The 26,978-nt window shown below is 36.0% G+C and overlaps 1 protein-coding gene across 1 annotated transcript; it reads left to right on the top strand.

Annotated features, from left to right (window-relative positions):
* Positions 1-8,418: 8,418 nt before the first annotated feature.
* Positions 8,419-9,342, top strand: LOC116897958 (vacuolar protein sorting-associated protein VTA1 homolog). Its single transcript, XM_032899362.1, has 2 exons — positions 8,419-9,109; positions 9,188-9,342. Exons 1-2 carry the CDS (start codon positions 8,419-8,421, stop codon positions 9,340-9,342), a joined length of 846 nt encoding a protein of 281 aa, XP_032755253.1.
* The last annotated feature ends 17,636 nt before the right edge of the window (positions 9,343-26,978 follow it).

Genomic DNA, 26,978 nt, shown 5'->3' with positions numbered 1-26,978 from the left:
ACAGAATTGGCTGAAATAACAACTCCAAGCCACCTTTCCCTCACCTGCAAACTTATCTTTGTTTGCCCTTTGTGTTCCTGATCAAATTGAGAAATACTCTCAGAAAGAGTACGTAAAAGATGATTGCAGTGGTGTGTGTGCATGTGTGTGTGTCTGTGTGTGTGTGTGTGTGTGTGTGCGTGTGTGCACGTTTACCCTAAGACCATGCACTATACAATGCAGTCTTGTTTCTACATCTGTACCAATTACAAGAATATATTATTAGTGTCATAAACTCAAAATTTTGGTTAAAACTCCAAACTTTAAAAAACAAACTAAACAGATTTATTTATGGAATTATTTGTATTACTAGTCCTTCTATATTCTAAATATAAATTAAGTTTCCATAAAACGTTATATTATTGCAAGCCATTACTAATGAATCAAACCTGATGTTTTGCTTTCAGATGGGTAACTAGAAGAACGTGTGTAAGAGCCAGACAGATGGACAACCTGGGAAGAAGGCCTGCCACTTCCCCTGAGCCAACTAGTCTGAAATCACAGGGGCTGAAGCATCAAGCTCAGGACCAGCCCAGGTCTACACCAGGTCCTCTCCGTATGTTTTGAAAAGTATGGGCAATGGTAGAGGGAGAGAAAACTGTAATTAGCATATGAATATATCATATGAGAAATCTAAGAAAAGGCAATAACCACAAGAAGAAAGCAATACATAGGGGGGGAAAGGTATTAAAAGCTTATATTAAGTAGTGATTTTTAAGAGTTAGTCATTCTGGAGGCTGCAGAAATGGTTTAATGTCTATTCTTCTGGAAGACCTGAGTTTGATTCCAAGCAGCAAGGTAGTAGAACAACCACCTATAACTCTGCTTTCAGAAGAGCTAGTGATGCTTCGTTGGCCTCCACAGTTACCAGGCACAAATGTAGTGCATAGTCATACATAAAAGCAAAACACATATACAAAAATAATAGTGATTATTAGTTAGCAAAATGAAGAGTCCATTCCAATTTAACCCTTGATTTAAAAAACAAAAGAGAAAGGACTAATGAACAGAGACAGTTGAGTGGAAGATGAGGAAGGAAGGAAGAAAAGAAAGGATAAAGGGAAGGAAAGCATGTGGGTCAGAGATGTAAGAGAACATTGTATTACCAACTAAAGCCTTGAATGACGATTTCTGTGCTTTCATCAAAATTTTAAGTATGTGAAGAATAATAAAAAGTATATACATTTCTATCACTGTACCTCAAAATAGATCAAGTTGATCAAAGAATTCACGTTAAAACCTGAAACATTAAAACCACTAGAACCTACATGTGGAGTAACCTACAAACTATAAGGTATTAGGTGTAAAAACAATGACTTTCCAAACAGGACTTCATAAATCAAGGAATTAAGTCCAACAACTGACATCTGAGATGCAATAATGACAACCATATTCTGTACAGCTAGATGAAAAAAAATCAAGAAAAGAAGAAACCCAGAGAACAGGAGAAAATCTTTGCCACCTATACATCTGACAAAGGATTACCACCCAGGATTTATAAGAACTCAAAAAAACAATGAATCAAGGAAATAAGTAAAGCAATTAAAAATGGTCTAGGATCTAAACAGAGTTTTCAATATAAGAAAAATGTTTCAGAAATATTTCCAAAAGTGTTTAACTATTTATAAACAGGAAAATGCAAATAGAAAAAGTGAGATTTTATCACACCCTCGTCAGAAGGCTAAGATCAACAAAGCAAATGACAATAAATGCTTCCTAGGTTATATGGAAACTCTCATTTACTGCTCGTGGGTTGCAAACTGGTCCAGTCACTCTGGAATTCAGTATGAACAATTATGTGTGTGTGTACATATATATATATACACACACACACATATACAAATCTACCATAACAGTCAGCTACACCACCACTCTCTGGCACGCGCCCAAAGTAATAGACCTACTTCACAGACACTTGCTCAATGGTGCTCACTGTGACTCTACTCACAATGGCCAAGAAATGTAAACAAATGCCTCCAACATAGGCATGGATAATTAAGATGTAGCATATATACACACGGTGGAGTACTATTCAACTGGAAAGAAAGCAGAAGTTATGAAATCTTCAGGTAAATGGATGAACCTCGAAAAGGTTATGTCGCTTGAGAGAATCCAGACTCAGAGAGAAAATGTCTCCTATTTTCTCTTATCTATGGTTTCTAGCTCTAAATCCTCAGACATGACTGTAGAACATGGGGTAACCACAGAAACTTGGAAAGTATGAAGGGACATGGCGGAGGAGAACTGGAAGGGAAATAACAGGATACAGATGATAGGAAATGGAAAACGAAATAAAAGAATGGGCCTTCAGCTGTTCAGTTGGGATGGAAATGAGTAGAATAAAAGTCAGAAAAGGGGAGAAATAGTACCAGGGTTGTTGAACAAAGCTCCAAGAATATTATTTGACACTTACTTAAATTTAATCTGACTCATTATCTTCTACCCTTTCAACATTAACAGAGAAAAAAAAAAAACCCTGTGGAAGCTCCAGTGTGCCACAGTGTATCCTATGCTATAACCTTCTGTCCACACTTCTTTGCCTGCAAATATTTAATTGCAATGACTCCATGGTCTCCTATGGGGCCTCTGGCTTCTGCTACATTATCAATATGGGACCTCACTCTCAGATCTTCTTTTCTTTCCCTGTGTCATGGAAATCCTATTGTTCTGGATCTGTAAGATTTGTAGGACTGGGCTCATTATATACTCCAGCATTTCTTTGATGGGGTGGATATTGAGGTCATCCAATTCTAGGGCCCTGGTTCTTGGCCTGAGAGGTGTTGGAGCTTGTCAGGCACCTGCTAGGCTGCAGGTATTTTTAACCCCTGATTCTTATTTACGGTCTGAGGGCAGAACGAGATATGAATCTTAGGAGCTTTAAAGAGTCCAGTGTTGAGTCATTGTTGGGGATTCTTGGACCTGAAAAACTCTTTTTCCTTAACTTAGAAATCTAGGTTTGGTATGAAATCAACTCTGCCATGCCCACATCTTCCTACCCTGGGACCCATGCATGAACATAAACCATCCAGTGTTAGCCATGTATTTACAGACATGCTAGGACGTCAGCAGATAAGAGAAGCCGGGTGGCAATAATTATTCCAGCCCATGGAAAAACCTATTTAGAGTCATGGATACTGGCACGTTATTTAATGGCTTAAGAGGTTTGTAAGGTCACTGAGTACCCACGGAACCACTATCGCATACTCAAGCATATGTAGGCCTGGCTGATATGTCTGGAAAAATACTTTCCCATCGCAGTGGACGTAACTGAGAGGACTGTGGGAGCTGTGAGAGACCTGTGGACAATTAAGCTGCAGTAAATGTCTTCTTCCCAGATTTAAACCTTCTGTTTTGCCTTATTTCTGAGAACCTTGTAATACAATGATTTTAATTTTTAACAACCTCTTATGCCTGTACCACTCTGAATTGCCTACTGTGGCACTTGTTAATAATCATCTAAACAGAATATTAATCAGACAAGTTTTAGCTGCACTTCTGATTAGGATAGTTTTTGGATAATCAAGGCATTTTCTTTTCTCTTTGATTAAGAGGATTAATGGCTTAACTTAATTGATAGTTTTAAAAAATTCATCCTTGAACGATTCCTCTGAAGAGACACATCTGTTTTTCTAACAGCACTTTACTGTTTTCCTCTGTAATAAGTTCCTAGTATTCATTTTTTTCTCCCACTGGGTCCTACATCTTTTACCATATTAATATCAAATCCTTTTGTCTACAGAGACTCAGTCCAGACGTAGTGTCTATTGTCCCACTTTTGAGATAATTCTCATTCTCTCATTTCTTATAGCGTTTTCCTTATTTTTTAAAGTACGTAATTGAAATAAAAATTTCATCACCTTCTCCCCGCTTTCCTTCCTCCAGCCCCTCAGAACCACCCTCCCTGGAAGCTTTGCCATATCTCTGCCATTCCTCAGAACTAAATGTTCTTTTCTGTTTTATTATTAACTTCATGTAACCGTATAGCTGAAATACAGATATATATATATATATATATATATATATATATATATATATATATATATATATATATATATATCCTGCTGAGTTCCTTTGACCACGCTGTAACGGACAGCCAGTAAGGGACTTTATTCCTGAGAGGTGCTCCTTCCCCCGGCAGTGTGGTTGTCTTTAGTTCTCTGTTGAAGGATTGGTGGCTGCATGCATTTTTCCCTTCAATGTTAATGAGTCTATTGATGTTGCCAACAGCAGACTTCCTGACATTGTGGTTCTTGCAGGCTTTACATCTTCTTGTCCAAGACTTTGCATGAGCCTTAAATGCAGGAGCTGTGGTGTAGATTTCTCTGTTGGGGATGGCCATTCCCATTATCTGCTGATCTCTGCATTTTGTGTTTTTATGGTCTTCATAAAAGAAATAAAAATAAAAGAGGCTTCTTGGATGAGGAATGGTGTTTAAATGTGTCTGTAATATATATATATTTATATATATAATTTCATATTATAATATAATATATAATCATATATGTGTATATACATATATGCATATATATATATATATATATATATATATATATATATATATATATATATATATATTAGAGTGTAGTAAGAGCAAGAAATTAGGCTGGTCTAGCAAAGCAGGTGGTAGTGGATTTTTTCCTCATGTCCATTGCCTTTCTAGCTCCAGAAAACTGGCTAGGTTTCTAGTATCAAGCATGTTTTCCCTCATGTTGAGTGGGTCTTAGATCCAATTAGACTGTTATTGGTTTCAATTGATCATACTTTTATCTGTATCTTGCCATGTTGCTAATTAGCAGGGCTCACAAGTGTTATAGCTGAGTAGAACTTCATAGTAGCATTTTTTCCATTCCAATTTCCATTATTCTTTTCTGAGACCATGGATGCTAGATGACAGATAATAAGGTTTTAGATCAAATGCAGCTTAAATTGTCAGACTTTTGTTTAGAAATTGTATGGTGTGCTCAGCAATATAGCTATACGTCTCCTGGGCATATACTCAAAAGATTCTCCAACATATAAAAAAGTCACATGCTCCACTTTGTTCATAGCCACCTTATTCATAATACCCAGAAACTGGCAAGAACCCAGATGTCCTTCGCAGAGGAATGGATACAGAAAATGTGGTACATCTACACAATGGAATACAACTCAGCTATTAAACACAATGACTTCATGAAATTCATAGATAAATGGATGGAACTAGAAAATATCATTCTGAGTGAGGTAACTTAACACACACACACACACACACACACACACACACCACATGATATGTACTCACTGATAAGTGGATTTTGCCCAAAAGCTCAGAATCCCCAAGATACAATTCACAGACCTCATGAAGCTCAAGAAGGACAATCAAAGTGTGATGCTTCAGTCCTTCTTAGAAGGGGGAACAAAAATATTCACAAGAGGAAATATGGAGACAAAGTTTGGAGCAGAGACTGAAGGTGTGGGCATTCAGAGATTGCCCCACATGAGGATCCAGCCCATAGATATACAGCCACCAAACCCACACAATATTGCTGATGCCAAGAAGTGCCTGCTGACAAGAGCCTGATATAGCTGTCCCTTGAGAGGCTCTGCCAGAGCATGACAAATACAGAGGTGAATGCTAGCAGCAAACCATTGAACTGAGAACTAGGTCCCCAATGAAGGAGTAAGAGAAAGGATTGAAGGAGCTGAAGGGGTTTACAACCTGAGGGACTAAACCACTACTCACAGACTATACCTGGACTGACCCATGGCTCCAGCTGCATATGTAGCAGAGGATGGCCTTGTTGGGCAACAATGGAAGAAGAAGCCCTTGGTCCTGCCAAAGCTGGAACCTCCAGTGTAGGGAAATGTTTGGGGGACAGGAAGGGGTGGAGGATGGGGAGGAGAACACCCTTATAGAAGAAGGGGAGGGAGATGGGATAGTGCACTTATGTCTGGGCAACTTCTAGGTCTGTATCATCCTGCTGGAATTCAGACACACCACGTATCTTTAGTCACTCTGGCTGGAATGTAGACATGCCCTTAGCATCCAACTTTAATCCCCCAAAAATGTAGGTAAGGTTAGTTTGTAAAAGCAAGCAGCCGTTTTTTTTGAAAATGTCTGATTATGGGGTTAGGCAAAGTAACAAATCAGCAAAAGGTTTGACAGAATGTGTCGGAGATAGGATATGTCCATGAGAATAACACAGGAACTAGAATCTAAGAGAAGCACAAGGAGAGATAGTCTGTTGAGAGTCAGCGCAATGAGTATCTTATAGGGGAGTTAGCATAAGTTTATGCAGTTCAGTGCAGGTCAGTAGAGGCGGTTGAAACCAGAAATGAGATAGAGCCAGAAAAGTAGGGTGAACTGCCATAGTTAAAATGTACTAACTCTGAATTGTTCTGGCCAAGAAAAACAATTCATTGAGAATTTGAGAGAACCTAGATTGAATATGCCACCTTGGAAAGGAGTTTGAACAAGAACAACTGAGTTGAACCAGCCCTCCTGAATCCAGAGAGAACTAGAAAGAGTGAGCTTGTTCATCAGTAAGCTCTGAGATGTCAGTTATGACTACATATGTAGAGATCAGTGAACAGCTCTCAAATATCAGTCTTCACCTTCCTCCATGGCTTTCAGAGACTAAATCCATATCATTGGACTTGTGGGTCAGAGCATTTACTTGTTTATGTCACCATCACATAACACTATTTTATGTAAGAAGTTATTAAATAATATTTGCATTATTTTTATTCCTTCTTTTATTGGTCCTACAAGATATTGATGTATCTTGGACTATTCTGGATGACTATTCTCGTTGTTGAGTAAACACTATTTGAATGAGAAGTTTTAAAGAGAAGAGGAAGAGACAAAAAATCATTCTGAATTGTTTTACTCTACTACATTACAGAATCTCTGAATTGACAATATATAACTTGTTACATCAGGAGTACATTCTCAATAGTATATACAGTATTATTTAGGGTAAAAAAATCCATGCATTGTCAATATGTAATAAGTTATATCAATGTATTTATTGTCAAATTAAAAATCTTTCTCATTGATGATCATTTGTGCCACAATAATTTACCAAAATGTAATGTTTTACGCTCTTCACTGTTCAAGAAATAATGTTTTAATTTGAATTAATGTTTTCTCCTTGACATAGCAAATCTAAAAGTGTAGTTAGAACATATTTCTGCTTACCAATTTCCTCAAGAAACAAGACAACATTATTAACTCCAATAATACCTGGAAAGTTCTACCGGATGTTGTAGAAAGGTGAAATTTTTTTGTCTCTATTTTATGATCTAATATTAGTAATAAGTTAGGGGAAAACACTATTTAAGAAGAAGTTGAGCCTTTATGGACTCAAGCAAAACCTCTGGCAAAAAAAACCCCACAAAATTATGGGATCATGAAACCCTAGTGAAAATGTCAACTTCCTTGTTCCAGTGTTTTATCATTGGCTAGTCATTATGCTAAAATAACTTCTCACATGGAAGAGAATAAATTATGCCACCATTATTTGTGATATACAAGCTCTCACAAAGCTTGCACTGTTTAGATCCTGGGCACTATGGTTTTACTTATATTCATAAAACATAGACCTATCAAGACATCTAATGCTTAGTAGAGAAAATAATTTAAGATGTTCAATGGGGAGGACTTAGTTTATTATTTACAGTACAGCATGGATTTCAAAGGAAAAATAGTACTAGAACAAGTATATTCTGAATGCATTCTCTATCTTTTGGGAAAATAAATTCTATTTAAAGTGAGAAATTGTGACTGGAGAGATTGTTCAGAGGTTAAGAGCACTGGCTGCTCTTCCAGAGGTCTTGAGTTTGATTCCCGGCAACCATATGATGGCTCATAACCATGTACAGTAAGATCTGGTGCCCCCTTCTGGCCTGCAGGAATACATGCAGACAGAAACCTGTGTACATAAAACAAACAGAAAAAGTGAGAAACATTGCTTTCTATAAGTATATTGAAATTTTGCAATATTTCATCAATATAAAACAGAAAAGTTAAAACTGCCAGATTTGTAGCACATGAAGAATACAATTCAGAAAAATGTTTTTGTCAATTATTTTTCTATTAAAAGATGTTGCAGTTAATATCAAAATACTAATTAATGCATAAAACGTCCATGGCAGTGATTTTGCATGGATGTTGTAGATAAAATGATAACACAACATAATTAAAATAATCCATTCTTAAAGATGAGATGGCATCAGGACATACAATTTTGTCTTCCCTTATAGAAACACATGGTAGTAAATGAAGTAGAAATTTAGAAACATGTTGAAATCTACATGAATAGGGATCCTGTCCTAAGCTATGAATAGCATTTAAAGATTAGAATTGACATCAGAAAGAGTTATATGGAGGAAGTGGGGATGGCTACACTGGCCCTGCTACTGGGGCTGCCTGTGCAGTTAAAGAGCATACAGCACCATTTGAGAAAGGTGCAGGAGCATGACAAGCGGGATATCGTGGTGGCCTACTACTGTCTTTTATATGGTATGCAAACTGGAATGAAGATTGATAGTAAAACTCCTGGGTGTCGTAAATTTTTATCAAAGCTAATGGATCAGTTAGAAACTCTTAAGAAACAGTTGGGGGATAATGAAACTGTTACTCAAGAAATAGATGGTTGTGCCCATTTGGAAAATTATGCTTTGAAAATGTTCTGGTACACAGACAATGAAGACCGAGCTGGACGATTTCACAAAAACATGATCAAGTCCTTCTACACTGCTAACCTTTTAATAGATGTCATCACAGTGTTTGGTGAACTCACAGATAAAAATGTGAAACATAGAAAGTACGCCAGGGGGAAGGCAACATATATTCATAACTGCTTAAAGAATGGGGAGACTCCTCAAGCAGGGCCTGTTGGAATAGAGGAAAATAACAATGTTAAAGAAAATGAAGATGTTGGCGCAACCTCTCTGCCTACTCAGCCACCTCAGCCGTCATCATCTTCAACATCCGACCCGAGCAACTTGGCAACAGGCAGCTACAGTGGAATGCAGATTTCTCCAGGTGCACCAGCCAATATCCCTGCAAAGGTGCCACACAGCACAGGTACAACAAGTAATGCCTTCCAGCCTAGTCCACAGTCTGTCCCAGCCATTCCAGCCATTGATCCTGACCTGAACACAGCTTCCCAGGGGGATATCTGCCTGACCCCAGAGGACGTTGCTGGAGCTCAGAAGTACTGTAAGTGCGCTGGCAGTGCACTACAGTATGAAGGTGTGGGCACCGCTATGCAGAACCTACAGAAGGCTCTCAGGCTGCTAACAACAGGCAGGGAGTGAAGCCTCTGTTCATGGAACCCATGTGCTTTCTGCACAGAGAGCTAACATTCATTACACTTTACTCAGCCTTTCGGGAGCATGGTTTTACAGAAGACCTCAGTTCCCCCTGAGTAACACAATGACTCCAGTGTGTTTCAGAAGCATTTATCAGCTGCCTCAGCCAGTTGTCATTGACTGTGTAGAGCTGATGTTAGCATGAAACCCCGCTATGAAATGAAAAGTATTATAAACTAGCAGTAGCAAGAAGAGAGGAACACCTGGTTTGTTAGGCTCAATGAGCTGAGCTAGTGAAGTGGACTAAGGGGTAGAGAATGTATCTGGTGTGATTTTCTGTTCCTACGTGCTGGCCCTTTCCCCACTGAGAGAATGCACTGCAGCCTTATTCTGTGGAGGTATTTATTTTTTTAATGGAAGTTCTCTTCTTTCAGATAACTGTAGTTTGTGTCAAGTTGACATAAATTCAACCAGCACAATATTAGTTTATATAAATGTTTTCCCATCCCATTTTACTCATCTCTACCCCCAATAAATATATTGCATTTCTAATATGTGTTCTACAATACGAGAAATAAAAAGAGAAGAGAAAAGAAAGAATTCCACGATGGTACACCATGATCTTTAGTTGGTCTAAAGCCACAAACATAATGGTTCCTACATAGTTATTTCTATTCATTCTCTATATATTTCTAACTTGCACAACTACCGGTTTGTATTTTATTAAATTTAATATTTCTCGTCTCTTTATTATTCTAGAAATAATTCAAGTCTGTGTCCATATTTGTGCATATGTTTATTTCTTTACATGAAATATACTTCAAATATCAATCTTTCCCAAATTACAAGACACATTCAACTTAATGTCATGGTAATAAGAGGTAGATATTCAATTCAGTGCTCTCTGTTCTAATAACTCATTCATGAAGTATGTATAATCAAGAATAAATTCTCAATAGTTCCAGTGAAAAGCAAATACTCAAAGTAGAAACTAAATTTTATAATAACCAACAGGATATGCTTAGATCATCCCCTAAATTAAGCCTTACTTCAATTTTCAAAATAATTTGTTCACTATATTAAAAATGAATTTTTAAAATGAAGAGCAAGAAACATTTTAGCACTTAGGATGTTTCTTTTAATATTTATTGTCAAATTCCTATTTTACATGATTGAACACACTTTGTCGTGTCAGTTTCAGTCATGTTGAACTTTGGCTCCTTTATGATATGATTTATGTTCTTAAGTCTTCCTAATATATTTTTATCAGTCATGGTCATTGAAAAAATCTGTGGATATTTTTATGATTAACAGAACTCATGCACTCCTTAATTTGTTATAAGAAATGTTTGTCTTACTGGAGATAGACTTGTTCAGTTTTCCTTATATAATTTCGAACATTTTATTTGCACAATTTTATATAAGATATATAATTTTATGTTCTTATAAGTAAAATTTAAATACATGAAATGGTCTGGAAAGCTATTCTTTACCTTTAATTTCATAATATCTGTTCCAAACTAGTACATTCTCATAGTCCAAAGAAAAGCAAATAGACTCTGGCAAATCTAATACCATGAGAGGAGAAAACCTATCTCAGATAACTTTCTGAATCCATTTTGTCATTGATCTCACTTGCTTTTGTTTTCTGAATTCATTTCACTGTTATATTGACAATTAGCAGTGGGAAGAATCTGAAGAAATTATATGTATTTTGTGTCACATCAAACCTCTTTTTAATGATATGGTTATAAATTATTTGGGTTTGGGATCTAAGACTTAAACTTAATTTTTCTCCAGAAGTTGGAAATGATTATTATATATTTGACCATTAGTTAATTTGGTTATCATTCTAATATACCATCTTTTGGTTCAATGAACTTTTTGTTTTATTGGTATTTTGTTTTTTTATTTTGTTTTTGGGGTTTTATTTTTCATTAACTGATTTATCTCTTTGTTTCTAACAGTCTGATTATACATGGTGAGAATACATGCTTCCAAGCTTGGTAACTAAGTTCAATACTCAGGGCCCATATTCTGGTAGAGCAGAGAACTGAGTCCCACAAGTTTTCTTTGGACCTTTGCATGAGGGCCCAGAGATATACAGAAACTCAACACATAAACCCAAAGAAATAACAACTATTTTAAAATAAATTAAATTAGATAAAATGAAGACAATACAAGATGTTCCAAAGAACAGGAACTATTCAGTGTATAAAGTCAGCATGCGTTATCTTCCAAGATCCTTTTTTCTACAAGAATGCTCCCAACATCTTTATACAATACAATCATTCCCGAAGCACCTGCATTATCCATCATCACTACATAGCTAAATAAAGCGATATATTTCTATGAAGGATCACCGTCAATACTAAAATCACAAACTGTATGACACAAAGTGGATTGGTATCAAAAGCTATTACACTGAGTGCTACATTAAAAAACTATAGAGTTCTTGTACAGAAGTATACACCAGATGACTGGAACAGAGAAAGGTACAGAAAATCATGCAAGTGAACATTGGAACTTATCACACAACGTATGATAAAAGTGGCCTTTCAACTTTCTAAAGGAGGAAATGACAATTTAATAAATGATGCAAAGATTGGCTAATCACTTGGAAAAAGATAAAATTAGATTCATACTTCACCAGCGTCCTTGGAAACTCAATTCCAAATAGATCATACATATAGAAGTTAAAAATATATATGTAGGGAAGAAAAAGTCATATAATTTTTTCTTTACTTAGTGTGAGAAAAATACTCTCTATTGCTCTAAATTTCAAGAAAATGAAATACTGATCATTTTGCCTTCGTTTGGCAGCACATAATATGACAAAATTGTATCATGTGTTAATGAGATTTAATTCCAATTAAGAAAAAAATTAAAAATGGTCAATTTTTAAATGTAAAACAGTTTACTTTGACTCACAGTAGACATTTTCCTATAAATAATAATTATTAAATAAATTTCAAATCATGTGAAGTAACATTAAAGAAACTTTAATAACTTGTAACTCAAATGAAATATGGAAAAAGAGAGGACGGTATTTAACTGTCCTTTTAGACAGCATGAGCCAGTAACATAAGACTATAAACTCATTCAAGCCATCACTTGTGTCCTTAGATAAAGTTTTGTCCAGATGGACATTGAAGGATCCTTAAGGTGCATCCTACATCCCCACATAAATAAAGCCAAGATTTAACTCATAAGCCAGATAGGAATCTTTCAACATATGTTATGTGATAAAAGGTTATCACTAACATGTGAAGAATTCCTAAAAATTAAATATACTAGAGCACCTGGTGACAGGCTTCCTCTAGGTGTTGTGGAAATGAGTGTGGAACCAGCGACCCAGGTGGGCTCAGGCAAAAGTTCAGGCTGGAAGGGACCCGCGCCACTGGCTGGGCCAAGGTTCCTGAGTCCCTGAATCCTGGGAGACCCAGTTATTCCGGGTGTTGGAGTAGATGTTATGCCCTCTTCTGCTGGGATTCTAGGCATATTAGAGCACCTGGGTGAAGGGATTCCTCTGGGTCTTGTGGGAATGGGTGCAAAACCAGAGCCCAAGTTCTGCTTAGGACACAAGTTCAGACCTAACACATCTAGGATCCCAGGTGAGTTCCCCCGGGATCCAGGGACACAGGGAACCCTCCTCCCTTCTTAGCCAGTGGTGCGGGTCCCTTTTGGTCTGAATGTAGAAGAATTCAAACCGATCCATTCTTACCACCTTGTACAAAGCTAAAGTCCAAGTGGATCAAGGACCTCCACATAAAACCCACTACACTAAAACTTATAGAAGAGAAAGTGGGGGAAGAGCCTTGAACACATAGGCATAGGGGAAATTTTCCTGAATAGAACACCAATGGCATATGCTCTAAGGTCAAGAATTGACAAATGTTACCTCATAAAATTGCATAACTTCTATAAGGGAAAGGACATTGTCAATAAGACAAAACACCAACCAACAGATTGGGAAAAGATCTTTACCAATCCTATATCCGATAGAGGACTAACACCCAGTTTATACAAAGAACTCAAGAAGTTAGACTCCAGAGAATCAAATAACCCTATTAAAAATGGGGTACAGAGCTAAACAAAGAATTCTCAACTGAAGAATATCCAGTGTCTGAGAAGCACCTAAAGAAATGTTCAACATCCTTAGTCATCAGGGAAATGCAAATCAAAACAACCCTAAGATTCTACTCCATACCAGTCTGAATGGCTAAGATAAAAAAACTCAGGTGACAAGAGATGCTGGTGAGGATGTGAAGAAACAGGAACACTCCTCCTCTGTTGGTGACTTGGCAATCTGGTACAACCACTCTGGAAATCAGTCTGGAGGTTCCTCAGAAAATTGGACATAGTTCTACCTGAGGACACAGTTCCATCACTTCTGGGCATATACCCAAAATATACTTCAAAATATAACAAGGACATACGTTCCACTATGTTCATAGCAGCCTGATTTATAATAGCCAGAAACTGGCAAGAACACAGATGTCGTTCCACAGAGGAATGGATACAGAAAATGTGCTACATTTACACAATGGAGTACTACTCAGCTATTACAAATGACTTTATGAAATTCTTAGGCAAATGGATGGAACTAGAAAATATCATCTTGAGTGAGGTAACCCAATCACAAAAGAACACATATGTTCTGTACTCACAGATCAGTAGATATTAGCTCCAAAGTTTGGAATACACAAGATACAGTCCACAGACCACCTCAAGCTCAAGAAGTTGGAAGAACAAAGAGTTGATACTTCAGTTCTCCTTAGAAGGAAGAACAAAATATTCACAGGAGGAAGTACAGAGACAAAGTTTGGAGCAAAGACTAAAAGAAAGGTCATCCAGAGACGGCCCACCTGGGGATTCATCCCTTATACTGTCACCAAACCGAGACAATATTGTGGATGCCAAGAAGTACCTGCTGGCAGGAACCTGTTATTGCTGTTTCCTGAGAGGCTGTGCCAGAACCTGAGAAATACAGAGTCAGATTTCTCAACCAACTTTTGGCCTGAAAACAGGACCCCCAGTGGAGGAGTTAGAAAAAGGACTGAAGGAGCTGAAGGGTTTTCAACCCATAGGAAGAACAACAATATCAATCAACCAGAACCCCCAGAGCTCCCAGAGACTAAACCAGCAACCAAAGAGTACACTTGGAGAGACCCATGGCTCCAGTCACATATGTAGCAGAGGATGACCTTATTGTACATCAATGAGAGGAGAGGCCCTTGGCCCTGGAAGGCTCAATGTCCCCCTCCTTCAACACCTCCTCTCCGTGTAGGGGAATGCCAGGGCAAGGAGATAGGAGGGAGTAGCTGGGTGGGTGTGGGGACATTCCCATAGAGGCAGGGTGGAGGAAGGGATAGGGGGATTCCAGAGGGGAAATCAGGAAAGAGGATAACATTTGAAATGTAAGTAAAGAAAATATCCCATAACAAAAATATGGGAAAAAATAATTAAGGATACTGCCTTCTCTCCTTCCAGGGAATGAATTTAAGAAAATATACAAAATAATTCATATTAAAGAAATAAACGTCACATAAACGTATGTAGATATATTATTTATTATTTGTTAGATAGAAATAAATTAAAAATTATTAAAATAGCAATCCTCGTTTACCAGATACATATAGATGTATAGTAATGACATTCTATTAACCATGCAAGACACTGCTGGCTGGATGACAAATGTCATAACCCTACTAGGGGATGCTTATCAATAATGTTGCCTAATTATAGATAAGCACAATAGCTGGCAACTGAGATTCTTATATGAAAGTTTCATTTAAAGAGAATTCTTTAGAATTTTTTTACCATCAAATTACAATTTCAAGTGATCATGTTTAGAAGTTGAAATAACAGAGTAACACAAAGAGATTTGAACACAGTGGAATGTACATGCATCAAGCCATCCTTTATTGGTATTTGTAATTTTAAATTATAAAACAATGAAATCAAACATATCTGTGAGAACAGTATAATAAACTAGGGGAACACACATTGTCTACAAGTGCATTATTACAATACTGTGTATGAATTGTATGTGAAAATATAGAATGGTTCCTAGAATATAATACTTAAACTAAAATTTAAAAAGAATGTGTATCTTAGGATAGTGATGACACCAAAAGAAGGGATAAATAGGGATATATATATAATATATATGTATATATAATATATATATGTCTGTGTGTGTGTGTGTGTGTGTGTGTGTGTGTGTGTACCTTATCTATACAGAAAAACAAAATGAGAAGAAAAATAAACAGAAAATGAATCAAAGAAGTTTCATGGTGTAAGGAAAAATGATAGAAAGTAACAACTGTAAATTGGATTAGTTATTTGCATACATGAATACACATTCACAACTACAATTTTTATGACAATTAAAATATAAAACTAGCTGAAACTATCTTCTCTATCTATAAAATAATTCCCCCTTCAAAGTGTAGAAATAACCTTCTTTATTTGTTGTCTTAAATATATTCTTAAATGTTGCTTTTTCTTTGCTGAAATGTTTTAGACGCCTCTTTTGTTTGGGGGAAGACTAAGAAACAAAACAAAAATAAACTGTGAAAAATCTAAAAGTTATAGTCTCAGGCCCAGATATATCTTTCCTAACAAAACATACTTCCTTAATCTTATTTCATAAAACATAATTTAAAAGATCAAATGGTATAAACCAAATGAGTATTGAGACCTTTATTTTCTTCATGTATTTTGAGAAAGAACACTAAGATGACTTGTAAATACCTCATACTTATGGAACACGCTCAGTATGTTTTTCTAACCTCCCAAAAATCCATCTATATTTATGATCTAAGTTTATAAATTTAAGAGATCACGATATGTAACTAACTGAATAGATTTCCTTTTTTTAATTTTATTTTTCTTGGATATTTTATGTATTTACATTTCAAATGTTATCCTCTTTCCCCTCTCTCCCATACCCTTTCCTCCTTCCCCCTGAGTCGCTTGGTCATTAACACGTATCTGACATCACAGACAACTTCTGGTAAAATGTATTGAGTCACATTATCAGGTGACAGCAGATGCTGGCAAGGATGTGGAGAAAAATTTGGACTGTTTCTTAATAATTACATCTTTCACAGATGTTTAAACTTTATTTCCTATTCCATTGACTTTTAAAAGCCATTTAACTTTTCATAAGAATGTGCAGATCTAAGAAAGTATAGTTCCTTAGATTTCTTACATTCCTCTCTTTTCATAAACCCCTTCATTCTCAGATCAATGATGAGATCCACTTGTGAAAAGGCGTGTGTGCCTTTGCAGTAAATCACCTGGCTGTTCATTTGTATTTAGAGAACTCCTATTTTGTGTGCTTCTCTCACTTCTCTCGGGTCTTTGACTTTGTTTTAAACTCACCAAGGCAAATATAATCGCTTTAGGTGGTGAGAAGTCACCTGACAACTGAGATTCTTCTGAGAATGCTTCATTTCCAGCTAAATCCGCACATTGTCTCTACCCACAAATTACAATTTCATAATGATCATAATTCCATAGTTGGCATTACAGAGTAACATAGAGCATTTAAATGCATTGTTGTGATTGCTACTCAGTGAAGCAGATAGTTATGTACTCTCCCCACGTTCAAAAATAAATTATGAAGTATATGCTCATTATTTGTAAATTGGGTATACAGGAAGAGTTCTGTGATTACTGCATATTTATAGCCATCCAGACATCAATGTAAAATTTGATTTAAGATCACACGTACTAAAATCAAGTTATTCAAAATGCAGAGAAATGAGCCATTTCATAATCTTTATTCTGTAATATCAAAAGAAAGGATTGCTTCAAACCCCCAAAGGGGAAAGATAATAGACATAAAATTGATCTTTCAGCCAATAAGACTTCAGTCTATTATACCACTCATATAAATTTGATTAAAACTTAATTTTTAATATAGCACTTGCCAAGACAGTAATTCATTTAATCTGCATTAATTGACTACAGAATTTGCCAGCAACCAAATAAAAGTAAGAGCGATGAAAAGATTGGTTTAGGTTTCTGTGTAAAAGCTAGACGAAACTCCGAACTTCTATATTTCATCAGTATTTAAGGATTTTATCTTCCTGAAAGAAGTGCAACCAAGTATTGTATTGCTTCCAAAAACTTGGAAAGGATATCACTATTAACCTATTACCTCTAAAGAAAACATCGGTCCCATTAAAATTCCACTAAAAACCCACAGTAGATGTTTCCCTGGTAAGTAAAATGAACGTGCCACTTTATGTTTATAGTTAGTTTAACAAAACATAGCATATTCAAATAACAGGCCCATGTTGTACACATACTGACAATATGAGGGTAATTGATATCCTATGACAAGATCAAGAGTACAGTTACATTTTAATTTCAGGCAAATTTCAATAATTATAATTATGCATGCTTAAAATATATGTATATTTCAAACACTTTATATGTGTGGTTTCATTTATGACTGAAATGCATATTCTTTATTGCTATGGTTATTATTTTGGGTCTTAATGAATAGGCCAGGAATATATGACTATACCAAATTGATATGATAGTGTTCACTTACAGTTTCCAAACTTGTTGATACTACCTTTCTATTCTCTATAGGATTAACATAAAATATCACAAGTGTGATACTTTTAGGGGCAAGAAATTTGGAACAATCTACCTACATAGGTTACGCTAAGACTCTTCCATGGAAAGCATAATATATATGTCAAGAAACCATTGAATTCTAACCTATATCATTGCATATATCACCTATGATTTCTCTCTTCTATGTTTCCTTACTCACGAACACTCATAGGCACTATGTCTTCCTTTGTACATTAACAACCAGTGTTATATATATATATATATATATATATATATATATAGACATACATATATATGCATATAGATAGATACATATAGATATATATCACAACAGTAATCTAAGACATAGCTATTAACTTAAGAAAGACCAGGGTTGCATAAGGTGTTGGAGGGAATAAGAAATGGAGGTGGTGATCTAATTATGCTTCATTAAAATATAATAAATAAACACAATCTAAAAATAACACCAGATTATTTACTATCCGTAGTCTCTGGTTTATGCTGCCCACATGCCTTAAGAATAGCTATCACTATATTTTACTGGCAAATATATTTTGTGCCTATGACCAAATTACCAAGACATGTAAATTATTCCAGAATAGGAATGCTCTCTTTTCAATATGGGTTTACAAAACCTGAATTATTTAGCATTTTAGACAATAATAGAGGTATTACACAGTTTTGAAGGATTACGTATAATAGAATGACTGCTTGTTTAAAAGAGTTTTAATTATAAAAGAGATATGTGTATAATTAGAAACAAATACACTGCAGAGAAAATACAGGAAAAAATATGTAGGTAAACTGTTCTAAAATGTATAACCCTGAATCAAATTTTTCCAAAGTATATAATCATAGACATTATATAATTCCGAAAATAATAGAATGTAGCTGTTTTCCAAATGCATTTATTACTACTTATTTTAACTAGTTTAGAGAAGTTCCTTTGAAAGTAGGACATTTCTCTGTAGTTCAACAACATTTAGAACGATCATCCTTGTATCTGCTTTCCAGTGCATAAAGTTTCAGTAGTTCACTGTAAAAAAGAAATAAAAGGCACTGGTACCTTCTGTGTTCCTTCCTATATTAAACAAAAGTTACTGTTATACTCAAACAACAGCAAAGTCAGCGCTTCTTTCTCTATTGCATTTAAATAAGTGGGCCCTGAAGAATACTTCCTGAGTGAACTTTATTAAAGATTAGTTTTCTGGTGTTTTTTTCTTATTACAAGCTCTCTCTGGTGTTTGATCTTCTGACATCTTTCACTGTCAAAAATTCCAAAGAAAAACCTAATATATTCTCAGTTCAGACTGTCATAACTTTCTAACCCTCCCTTGTGGAAAAAACATATTACTCATTTAATGTCAGCATTGTGAACATAATCGAAAATATGAGATCTGGGAGAAAGATGTAAGTGAACTACAGGAATGTATCATGAGCAAAGTAGACATATTCATGTTACAGAAAAGACAGTTTTTATTAAAAGATTATCTGTAGAAAGAGTAGAATGATTTCTTTGCCTTGAAAAAATCAAATTATATTTCTATTATTTGTGAACATGGTATCATTTAGCACAAATAATGTTTAAATGTTGTTGTCTTGGAACAAACCTACTCTCCATGAATCAGTTCATTCACTACATGTTATTAGCATCATTCTTACGATAAAGTTGCAATGACAATCTTATAACTGGCTGAGTATTTCATAATAAGCAAAACATAAGAGTAATTTAAGCACAAATATTCCTTATGACTATTGAATAATTTTTCAATTAGTATTCAGCTAAAGGAATTATGTTATTCAAATGTCAAGTTAATGAAGACAAAACTTCATATTTCAAATGATTCTTTACGAAATCAAATTGTGTCATTACAAAATGGCGTAGTACAAACTCGAAGCTCATTGATGGTATTAATACATTTTAATATTAAAAACTGAATTGATTTACTCACAAGTTTAAAACATATCAAAGATGAAAAATCTGTAATTTACAACTATTTGCAATGTGAAAGTTACGGAAATACAAAAACTGAATATTTTACCATCTTAATGCTCATGATGGTCTCTTGTAGAAAGTCAAAATGAGGTGGTTCTCTTGTAAACCAATTGACTCAAAACTGGACACTGAAAAGGGACAGCATGAATTTGTAGAAGAGGAGAAAAAATTAGGTATATGGTAAGGCTTGAAATGTGGAGGGGGCAATTATAATTTCAAAAAATTAAAGAAATAATTAAAAAATTGTTTGTGGACTCCCAATGAATTCTATGAGGAAAGACTGTTCAAATAATAAGAAAATAAAAATCTAATCATTCTAAATTTTACGGAATCAAAATTATAAGTTTTAAATATTCCCATGGCAGCATGCTAGAAAAACAAACAAACACACACAACAACAACAACAACAACAACCACAACAACAACAAAAACAGGGCAGATATACCTCTTCAAGAGTTAAAAGGCACTGATTTTTGCTTGCCTGACATCTTTCGTTACCAGAATTTTTGAAATAATATATATCTTTGATCAAATAAAACTTTCAAAATTATTTTAATTATTAAAATGCTGGCTGTTGCACCCCTCCTGCATGACCTCCTTTCCCACAGTTTCTCATCCCATTCCTCCTCCCCCTTGCCTCCTAGGGGATACTTCCATTACCCACAAAGCATCTCTCTTCCCTGAGGCCTCAAGAAAAAAACTTCACTAACCCAAAGTCCAAGAGAGGGTTAATATCCAAAATACATAAAGAACTCAAGACATTGACTTCTAAAAAACCAAATAACCCTAAAAAATGAGGTACAGAGATAAACAAAATTCACAACAGAGGATTCTCAAATATCCAAGAAGCAGTTAAAGAAATGTTCAAATTCTTTAGTCATCAGGGAAATGCAAATCAAAACGACCTTGAAATTCTACCTTGCACCAATCAGAAAGGCTAGGATTAAAAACAGGAGTGATAGCTCATGCTGGCAAGAATGTGGAGAAAGAGGAACACTCCTCCATTGTTGATGTGATTGCAAACTGGTACAATCATTCTGGAAAACAACCTGGAGGTTCCTCAGAAAACTGGACATAGTTCTGCCTGAAGACCCAGCTATACCACTCCTGGGCATAAACCCAAAATATGCTCAAACATAACAAGGACACATGCCGCACTATGTTCATAAAAGCCTTATTTGTAAAAGCCAGAAGCTGAAAACAACCCAGATGTCCCTAACATGAAGAATGGATACAGAAAATGTGGTACACTTACACAATGGATGATACCCAGCTATTAAAAATGAGGACATCATGCATTTTGCAGGCAAATGAATGGAACTAGAAAATATAATCCTGAGTGAGGTGGCTCAGACCCAAAGGAACGTACATAGTATGTACTCACTAATAAGTGGATATCAGTCAAAAAGTACAGAAAACCTAGGGTACATCCCACAGATTGTAAGATGTTTAACAATCAGGAAGTTCCAAGGGAGGATGCTTCAATTCCCTTAGAAGGGAGAAGAAATAATCACAAGAGGCAGAGGGAGGTCGGGATCTTGGTGGGGGAGGGAAAGGGAAAGAGAAAGGGAGAACAGGATCATGTATGTGAGATGCAGAGATGTGGCAGGAGAGAAGCCCAGAGTGGCAGTAAAATAAATGGAAATTTGCAGCTTTTGGGGTTGGAAGGTGCGAGGACCCTTTAGAATGGGTGCGACCTGGGAAGAAAGAGAATCTCAGTACTTAATGGAGGTGAACTTCGCCAAAATGCCGAACAGTGAGGAGAGGGGATTCAGAGTCCTCCTTCAGCCGATAGACAGGGCCTCACGTGGAGGGACAGGGTTACTAACCCACAGTCAAAACTTTTGACCCGGAATTGTTCCTGTCTAAAAGAACTGCAGGGACAAAAATGGAGAAAGACTGAAGTAAACATGGTCCAGTGACCACCCAACTTGGGATCTATCTCATCAGGGGGGAACACTAAAGCCTGACACTATTTCTGATGCTGTGATGTGCTTACAGAGGGGAGCCGGACATGGTTGTTTTCTGAGAGGTCCTACAAGAATCTGACTAAGACAGAAGCAAATACTTACACACAACCGTTGGACTGAAGTCAGGAACCCCTGTGGTTGAATTAGGAAAAGGATTGAAGAAGCTGAAGGGGAGAGCGACCCCATAGAAAGACCAGCAGTCTCAACTAACCTGCATTCCCATGGGAGCTCCCAGAGACTGTAAACCAGGTCAGTTGATAATAATCATAGCTAAGATGTAAGCCACAAAATATTACATGGTATAAATAAAATATGATTTATGTGTGGCAGTTTCAGGATAAGACCTTATAAAGAGCAGCTGATTTTCTAATGAAATGTTGAATTTTATATATAAGAAAAACATGTATTAATTTAGTAAGATATGAATTATATATGTATTATAGCTTTTATTGATATTTGTATTATTAGGTTAACTGTATTTATAGCATAGCATTTGGCCATAAGCACAGTCTTCAAATAGAAACCTTTGGAGACCCAAGATAGATTTTTATAAATCAGTGTGTGAATTCACTTCTGAATTACTATGGACTTGGCACACCAAAGCTGAGAGTACAAGCATGGCAAACATAAGTCTCCCCATGAGTTAATTTCATATATAATTTTACGTCTACATTGACAGCCTTATTAAAAATAATAGGATAGTGTGACTCAATGAGGATACAGCTACAAATGCACATATTAGTCACAATGCTGTAAGAACCATCTTCATAATCTCAGCTTCATTCTTTGATTAGTATTAATGTAAAAAATATCATATGTAAGTAAGGGATAATTGAAAACTTCTTTTAAGAAGTTGTCACCAAGTTGAAGTGGGAACATTCAATACCCTTTCAAATCAAAATAAAATATGGTATTTAAAGTATTAAGAATAGAAATAAAATAAGCTATTTGAATAGTTTCCAGTAATTCAAATTTGAAATGTTGTATAAAGCTGATATTTTACAGTCATAATTTTTTAAAGAACACTTGAACACTAACCATTATCTTGAATTTACTTTCATGATGAGAAAGAAACGTTTATTTTTCACAAAAAATGTAAGTGAAATAAAATGGAATATTTTTTCTCAAATAATAGAAAAAAAGAACTTGTGAATTTTAAGAAGAATAAATGAATATCATTTAACTTGATTAGTTATACTAAAAGTAAAGATTGACATTATTTCACTATCTCAATAATTAAGTTCATTAAATTAATACATTGCCACTTTTCCCTTACAAATATAAATGGATATAATTGCTAAATATATTTTATTATATAAAGTACAGGACTCATAAAATAATCTTAGGATGAATTGAATCTGGAAGTATATTCAGCAAACATTTATTTATTATCTATGACAATGGACATTTCAATATGTATGATTATCTTTCTCCTACACTACAACAAATAAGGGAATTATTTTTTTTTTATTAACTTGAATATTTCTTATATACATTTCGAGGTGTTATTCCCTTTCCCGGTTTCCGGCAAACATCCCCCCCTAATCCCTCCCCCTCCCTTCTTTTTGGGGTGTTCCCTCTCTATCCTCCCCCATTGCCGCCTCCTCCCCCAACAATCTAGTTCACTGGGGTTCAGTCTTAGCAGGACCCAGGGCTTCCCCTTCCACTGGTGCTTTACTAGGATATTCATTGCTACCTATGAGGTCAGAGTCCAGGGTCAGTCCAATATAGTCTTTTAGGTAGTGGCTTAGTCCCTGGAAGCTCTGGTTGCTTGACATTGTTGTACATATGGGGTCTCAAGGCCCTTCAAGCTCTTCCAGTTCTTTCTCTGATTCCTTCAACGGGGGTCCTATTCTCAGTTCAGTGGTTTGCTGCTGGCATTCGCCTCTGTATTTGCTGTATTCTGGCTGTGTCTCTCAGGAGCGATCTACATCTGGCTCCTGTCGGCCTGCACTTCTTTGCTTCATCCATCTTGTCTAATTGGGTGGCTGTATATGTATGGGCCACATGTGGGGCAGGCTCTGAATGGTTGTTCCTTCTGTCTCTGTTTTAATCTTTGCCTCTCTCTTCCCTGCCAAGGGTATTCTTGTTCCCCTTTTAAAGAAGGAGTGAAGCATTCACATTTTGATCATCCGTCTTGAGTTTCATTTGTTCTAGGCATCTAGGGTAATTCAAGCATTTGGGCTAATAGCCACTTATCAATGAGTGCATACCATGTGTGTTTTTTCTGTGATTGGGTTACCTCACCAGGATTTTAAAAGCGATAATTGAAGTGTGATTTTGAATGAACTGATACTACAGTAAAATCTAAAACAGATTTGGTGGTAGATAGAAAATCATGCTTTTGTTTATCAGAAATTAGCAGCATATAAGTATGCATAAATGAATCTATAAAGATGCATAACAGAACAGATTTTGTATGTGAGTAGATGGAATTTGATTATCAATCTGGAGGCATCTGGATTATGGATTGACCACTGAAAATATCCTATGTTTCACCTATGAGAAAAGTTTAATAGTGTAATTTGACAGTTAAGCTGTGTCATCTGTGTCAGAGTGGTGACTAGAGATTAAATAAATATTGATCCCATTGTAACTGTCTTTCATATATGATATTATATGAAAAATAAAAGCCAACTTATGTTGAAGGAAAAAGGGATTGTAACTGAAAAGATAAATACAATTAAAGAAGTCATAAATGGATAGAAATAATGGATTCTAGATAATTAACAAAAGTATCAGATGTGAAACTACAAATAAGTAAAAATGCAACCCTTATCCAAAATTCCAAAGCCATTATTCACATAAATTGAAAACTACTAGTCTTCAACTGCATATTGAAACACACACATACACATGCACATGCTCACACGCGCACACACACACACACACACACACACACACACACACACACACACACACACACACGCTGGCTAAAGCAGTCCAGGATAAGAAAGGCACACATCTAGAGGTATCACCAGCCCTGATTTGAAGCTGTACTACAGAGTTATCATAATACAAATACACACATTGTCAATACGGTAGAATTGAAGACCCAAACCTAAGTCCATGCAAATAGGTCATGAAAAGTATGGTATGTTTGCAAAGTGGGGCATTATTCAACTGTTAAGAAAAATAAAATTATGAAATCTGCAGGTAAATGAATAGAGCTAGTAAATGATCCTGAGTGAGGTAACCCAGACTAAAAATAACAAATATGACATGTTTTTATTTATTTGTGAATGTTTAAGGTTTCCGTGTGTATGCTATTGTCCAAATAACCACAGAGGTAAGGTACCTAGCAAAGTACTAAGGTATGGGAATGGCAAAGAAGCTCTCCCAAGGAAGTAGAAAGAGAATACAGTACTGTGGAGAGATTAAGATGTTTTATTTGAGGTTATTATTGTTATTGGGGTTATTGCTCATAGGCCTATTTTATAAAATACCACGCCAAAGAAACTTGGTGAAGAAAAGGTTTATTCAGCTTATACACTTCCAGTTCACAGTTCTTCATCAAAGGAAGTAAGGGCAGGAATTTAAGCAGTGCAGAAACCTGGAGCTTAGGTAATACAGAAGTTATGAAGGTGTGCTGCGTACTGGCCTGGTTTTCATGGCTTTGTCACAGAGAACCTGGGGCCACCGGCCCAAGGATAACCCATCACCCACAATGGTCTGGAACCTCCTCCATTAGCCACTAGTAAAGAAAACTACAGACCTACCTAAACTCAACCCGACGGAAGTATTTTCTTAATTGAAGCTCCCTCTTCTCGGATGACTTTTTTCTTGTGTCAAGCTGACCTAGAACTATCCACCATAAAGATTAAATAAAGAGGGCAGAGCAGAGAGAGTCAATAGAAGGAATCTCAGGGTGAATGTCTAATATGAAAGGACATTTGAAAACTTACTACTCTAGAAGTTCCATAGACATGAAAATATTCTGATTGAGTCACTACATTATTAGGGGAGACAAAATTCTAGACATTTTAGATATTCTGGATAAAACTAGACATTTTATACCACCAATTAAAATCCAGTGTTAGAAATGAAAAAAAAATGTTGGGTCATTTGATCAATGAGGTCCCATTAATACCCCTTAAGCTATTGTCATGGCTTGTAACTGATATCCACACCTGATGGTAATACTCGGTTGCTGAAGACGATGCTTACACATGTCATCAAACACAGAGAAGTTAAGCTGTGTCATCTGTGTCAGAGTGGTGACTAGAGATTTCACCCTTACTGATTATTCATGGTGGTTGAAGGTGCTTTGAAACATATCAAACAGGAAAAGTAATCATTAATATAACCCATTTATAAACCCAGTGACCTGCCTGCAAAATACATTGGTACAATATTGGCATAAATGTTGTTGCAGTAACCAATCCTATTTACCTTGGATTTAAGGTCCACTATATGAGAAGTAATTTATACCTGATACTACTAAAGCTGAAAATTACATGAGACTGCGTTTTCTCCTACTCTGAAGACACACCATGAGCAAGACAACTCTTATAAAAGAAAGCATTTAACTGAGGGCTTGCTTACAATGTTAATGATTTAGTCTGCTAGCATCATGGCAGGGACTATGGCAGTAGGAGGACAGGCATAGTGCTGGATGAATAATGGAATGCTTCCTTTTCCTTTTCAGGGAGACAGAGACAGAGAGAGCAAGAAAGAGGGAGAGAGCGAGAGTGAGAGAGAGAGAGAGAGAGAGAGAGAGAGAGAGAGAGGCTGAGGTTGACATAGGATTCTAAAACCTCAAAGTACCAGCACCGTCCCTCTACAGTGACACAGTTCCTCCAATAAAGCCACACCTGCTCACAATTACTCATCTTTTCAATCCTTTTAAAGGAATGAGCTTAAAAGTGCCAGAGTAGGTCATGGGCCTAGGGGGAAACTTAGTGTTATTTTTATGCTAAAGTATCACAAAAATAAAAGAACTCTTGCTGACATACTACTATACCCGAAGTTCAGTACCTTGTTCAACCCAAAACAAAGAATTTCTTTTTTGCAATAAATAGAAATTAGCACATAAACCTACAATTGCACAATGTGAATAGAGTGAGAAACCAGAA

The sequence above is a fragment of the Rattus rattus genome, chromosome 4 (genome assembly GCF_011064425.1).
Source record: "Rattus rattus isolate New Zealand chromosome 4, Rrattus_CSIRO_v1, whole genome shotgun sequence".
Taxonomy (NCBI): Eukaryota; Metazoa; Chordata; class Mammalia; order Rodentia; family Muridae; genus Rattus; species Rattus rattus.
The sequence above is the reverse complement of the archived record's forward strand: the minus strand, read 5'-3'. Positions and strand labels throughout refer to the sequence as shown.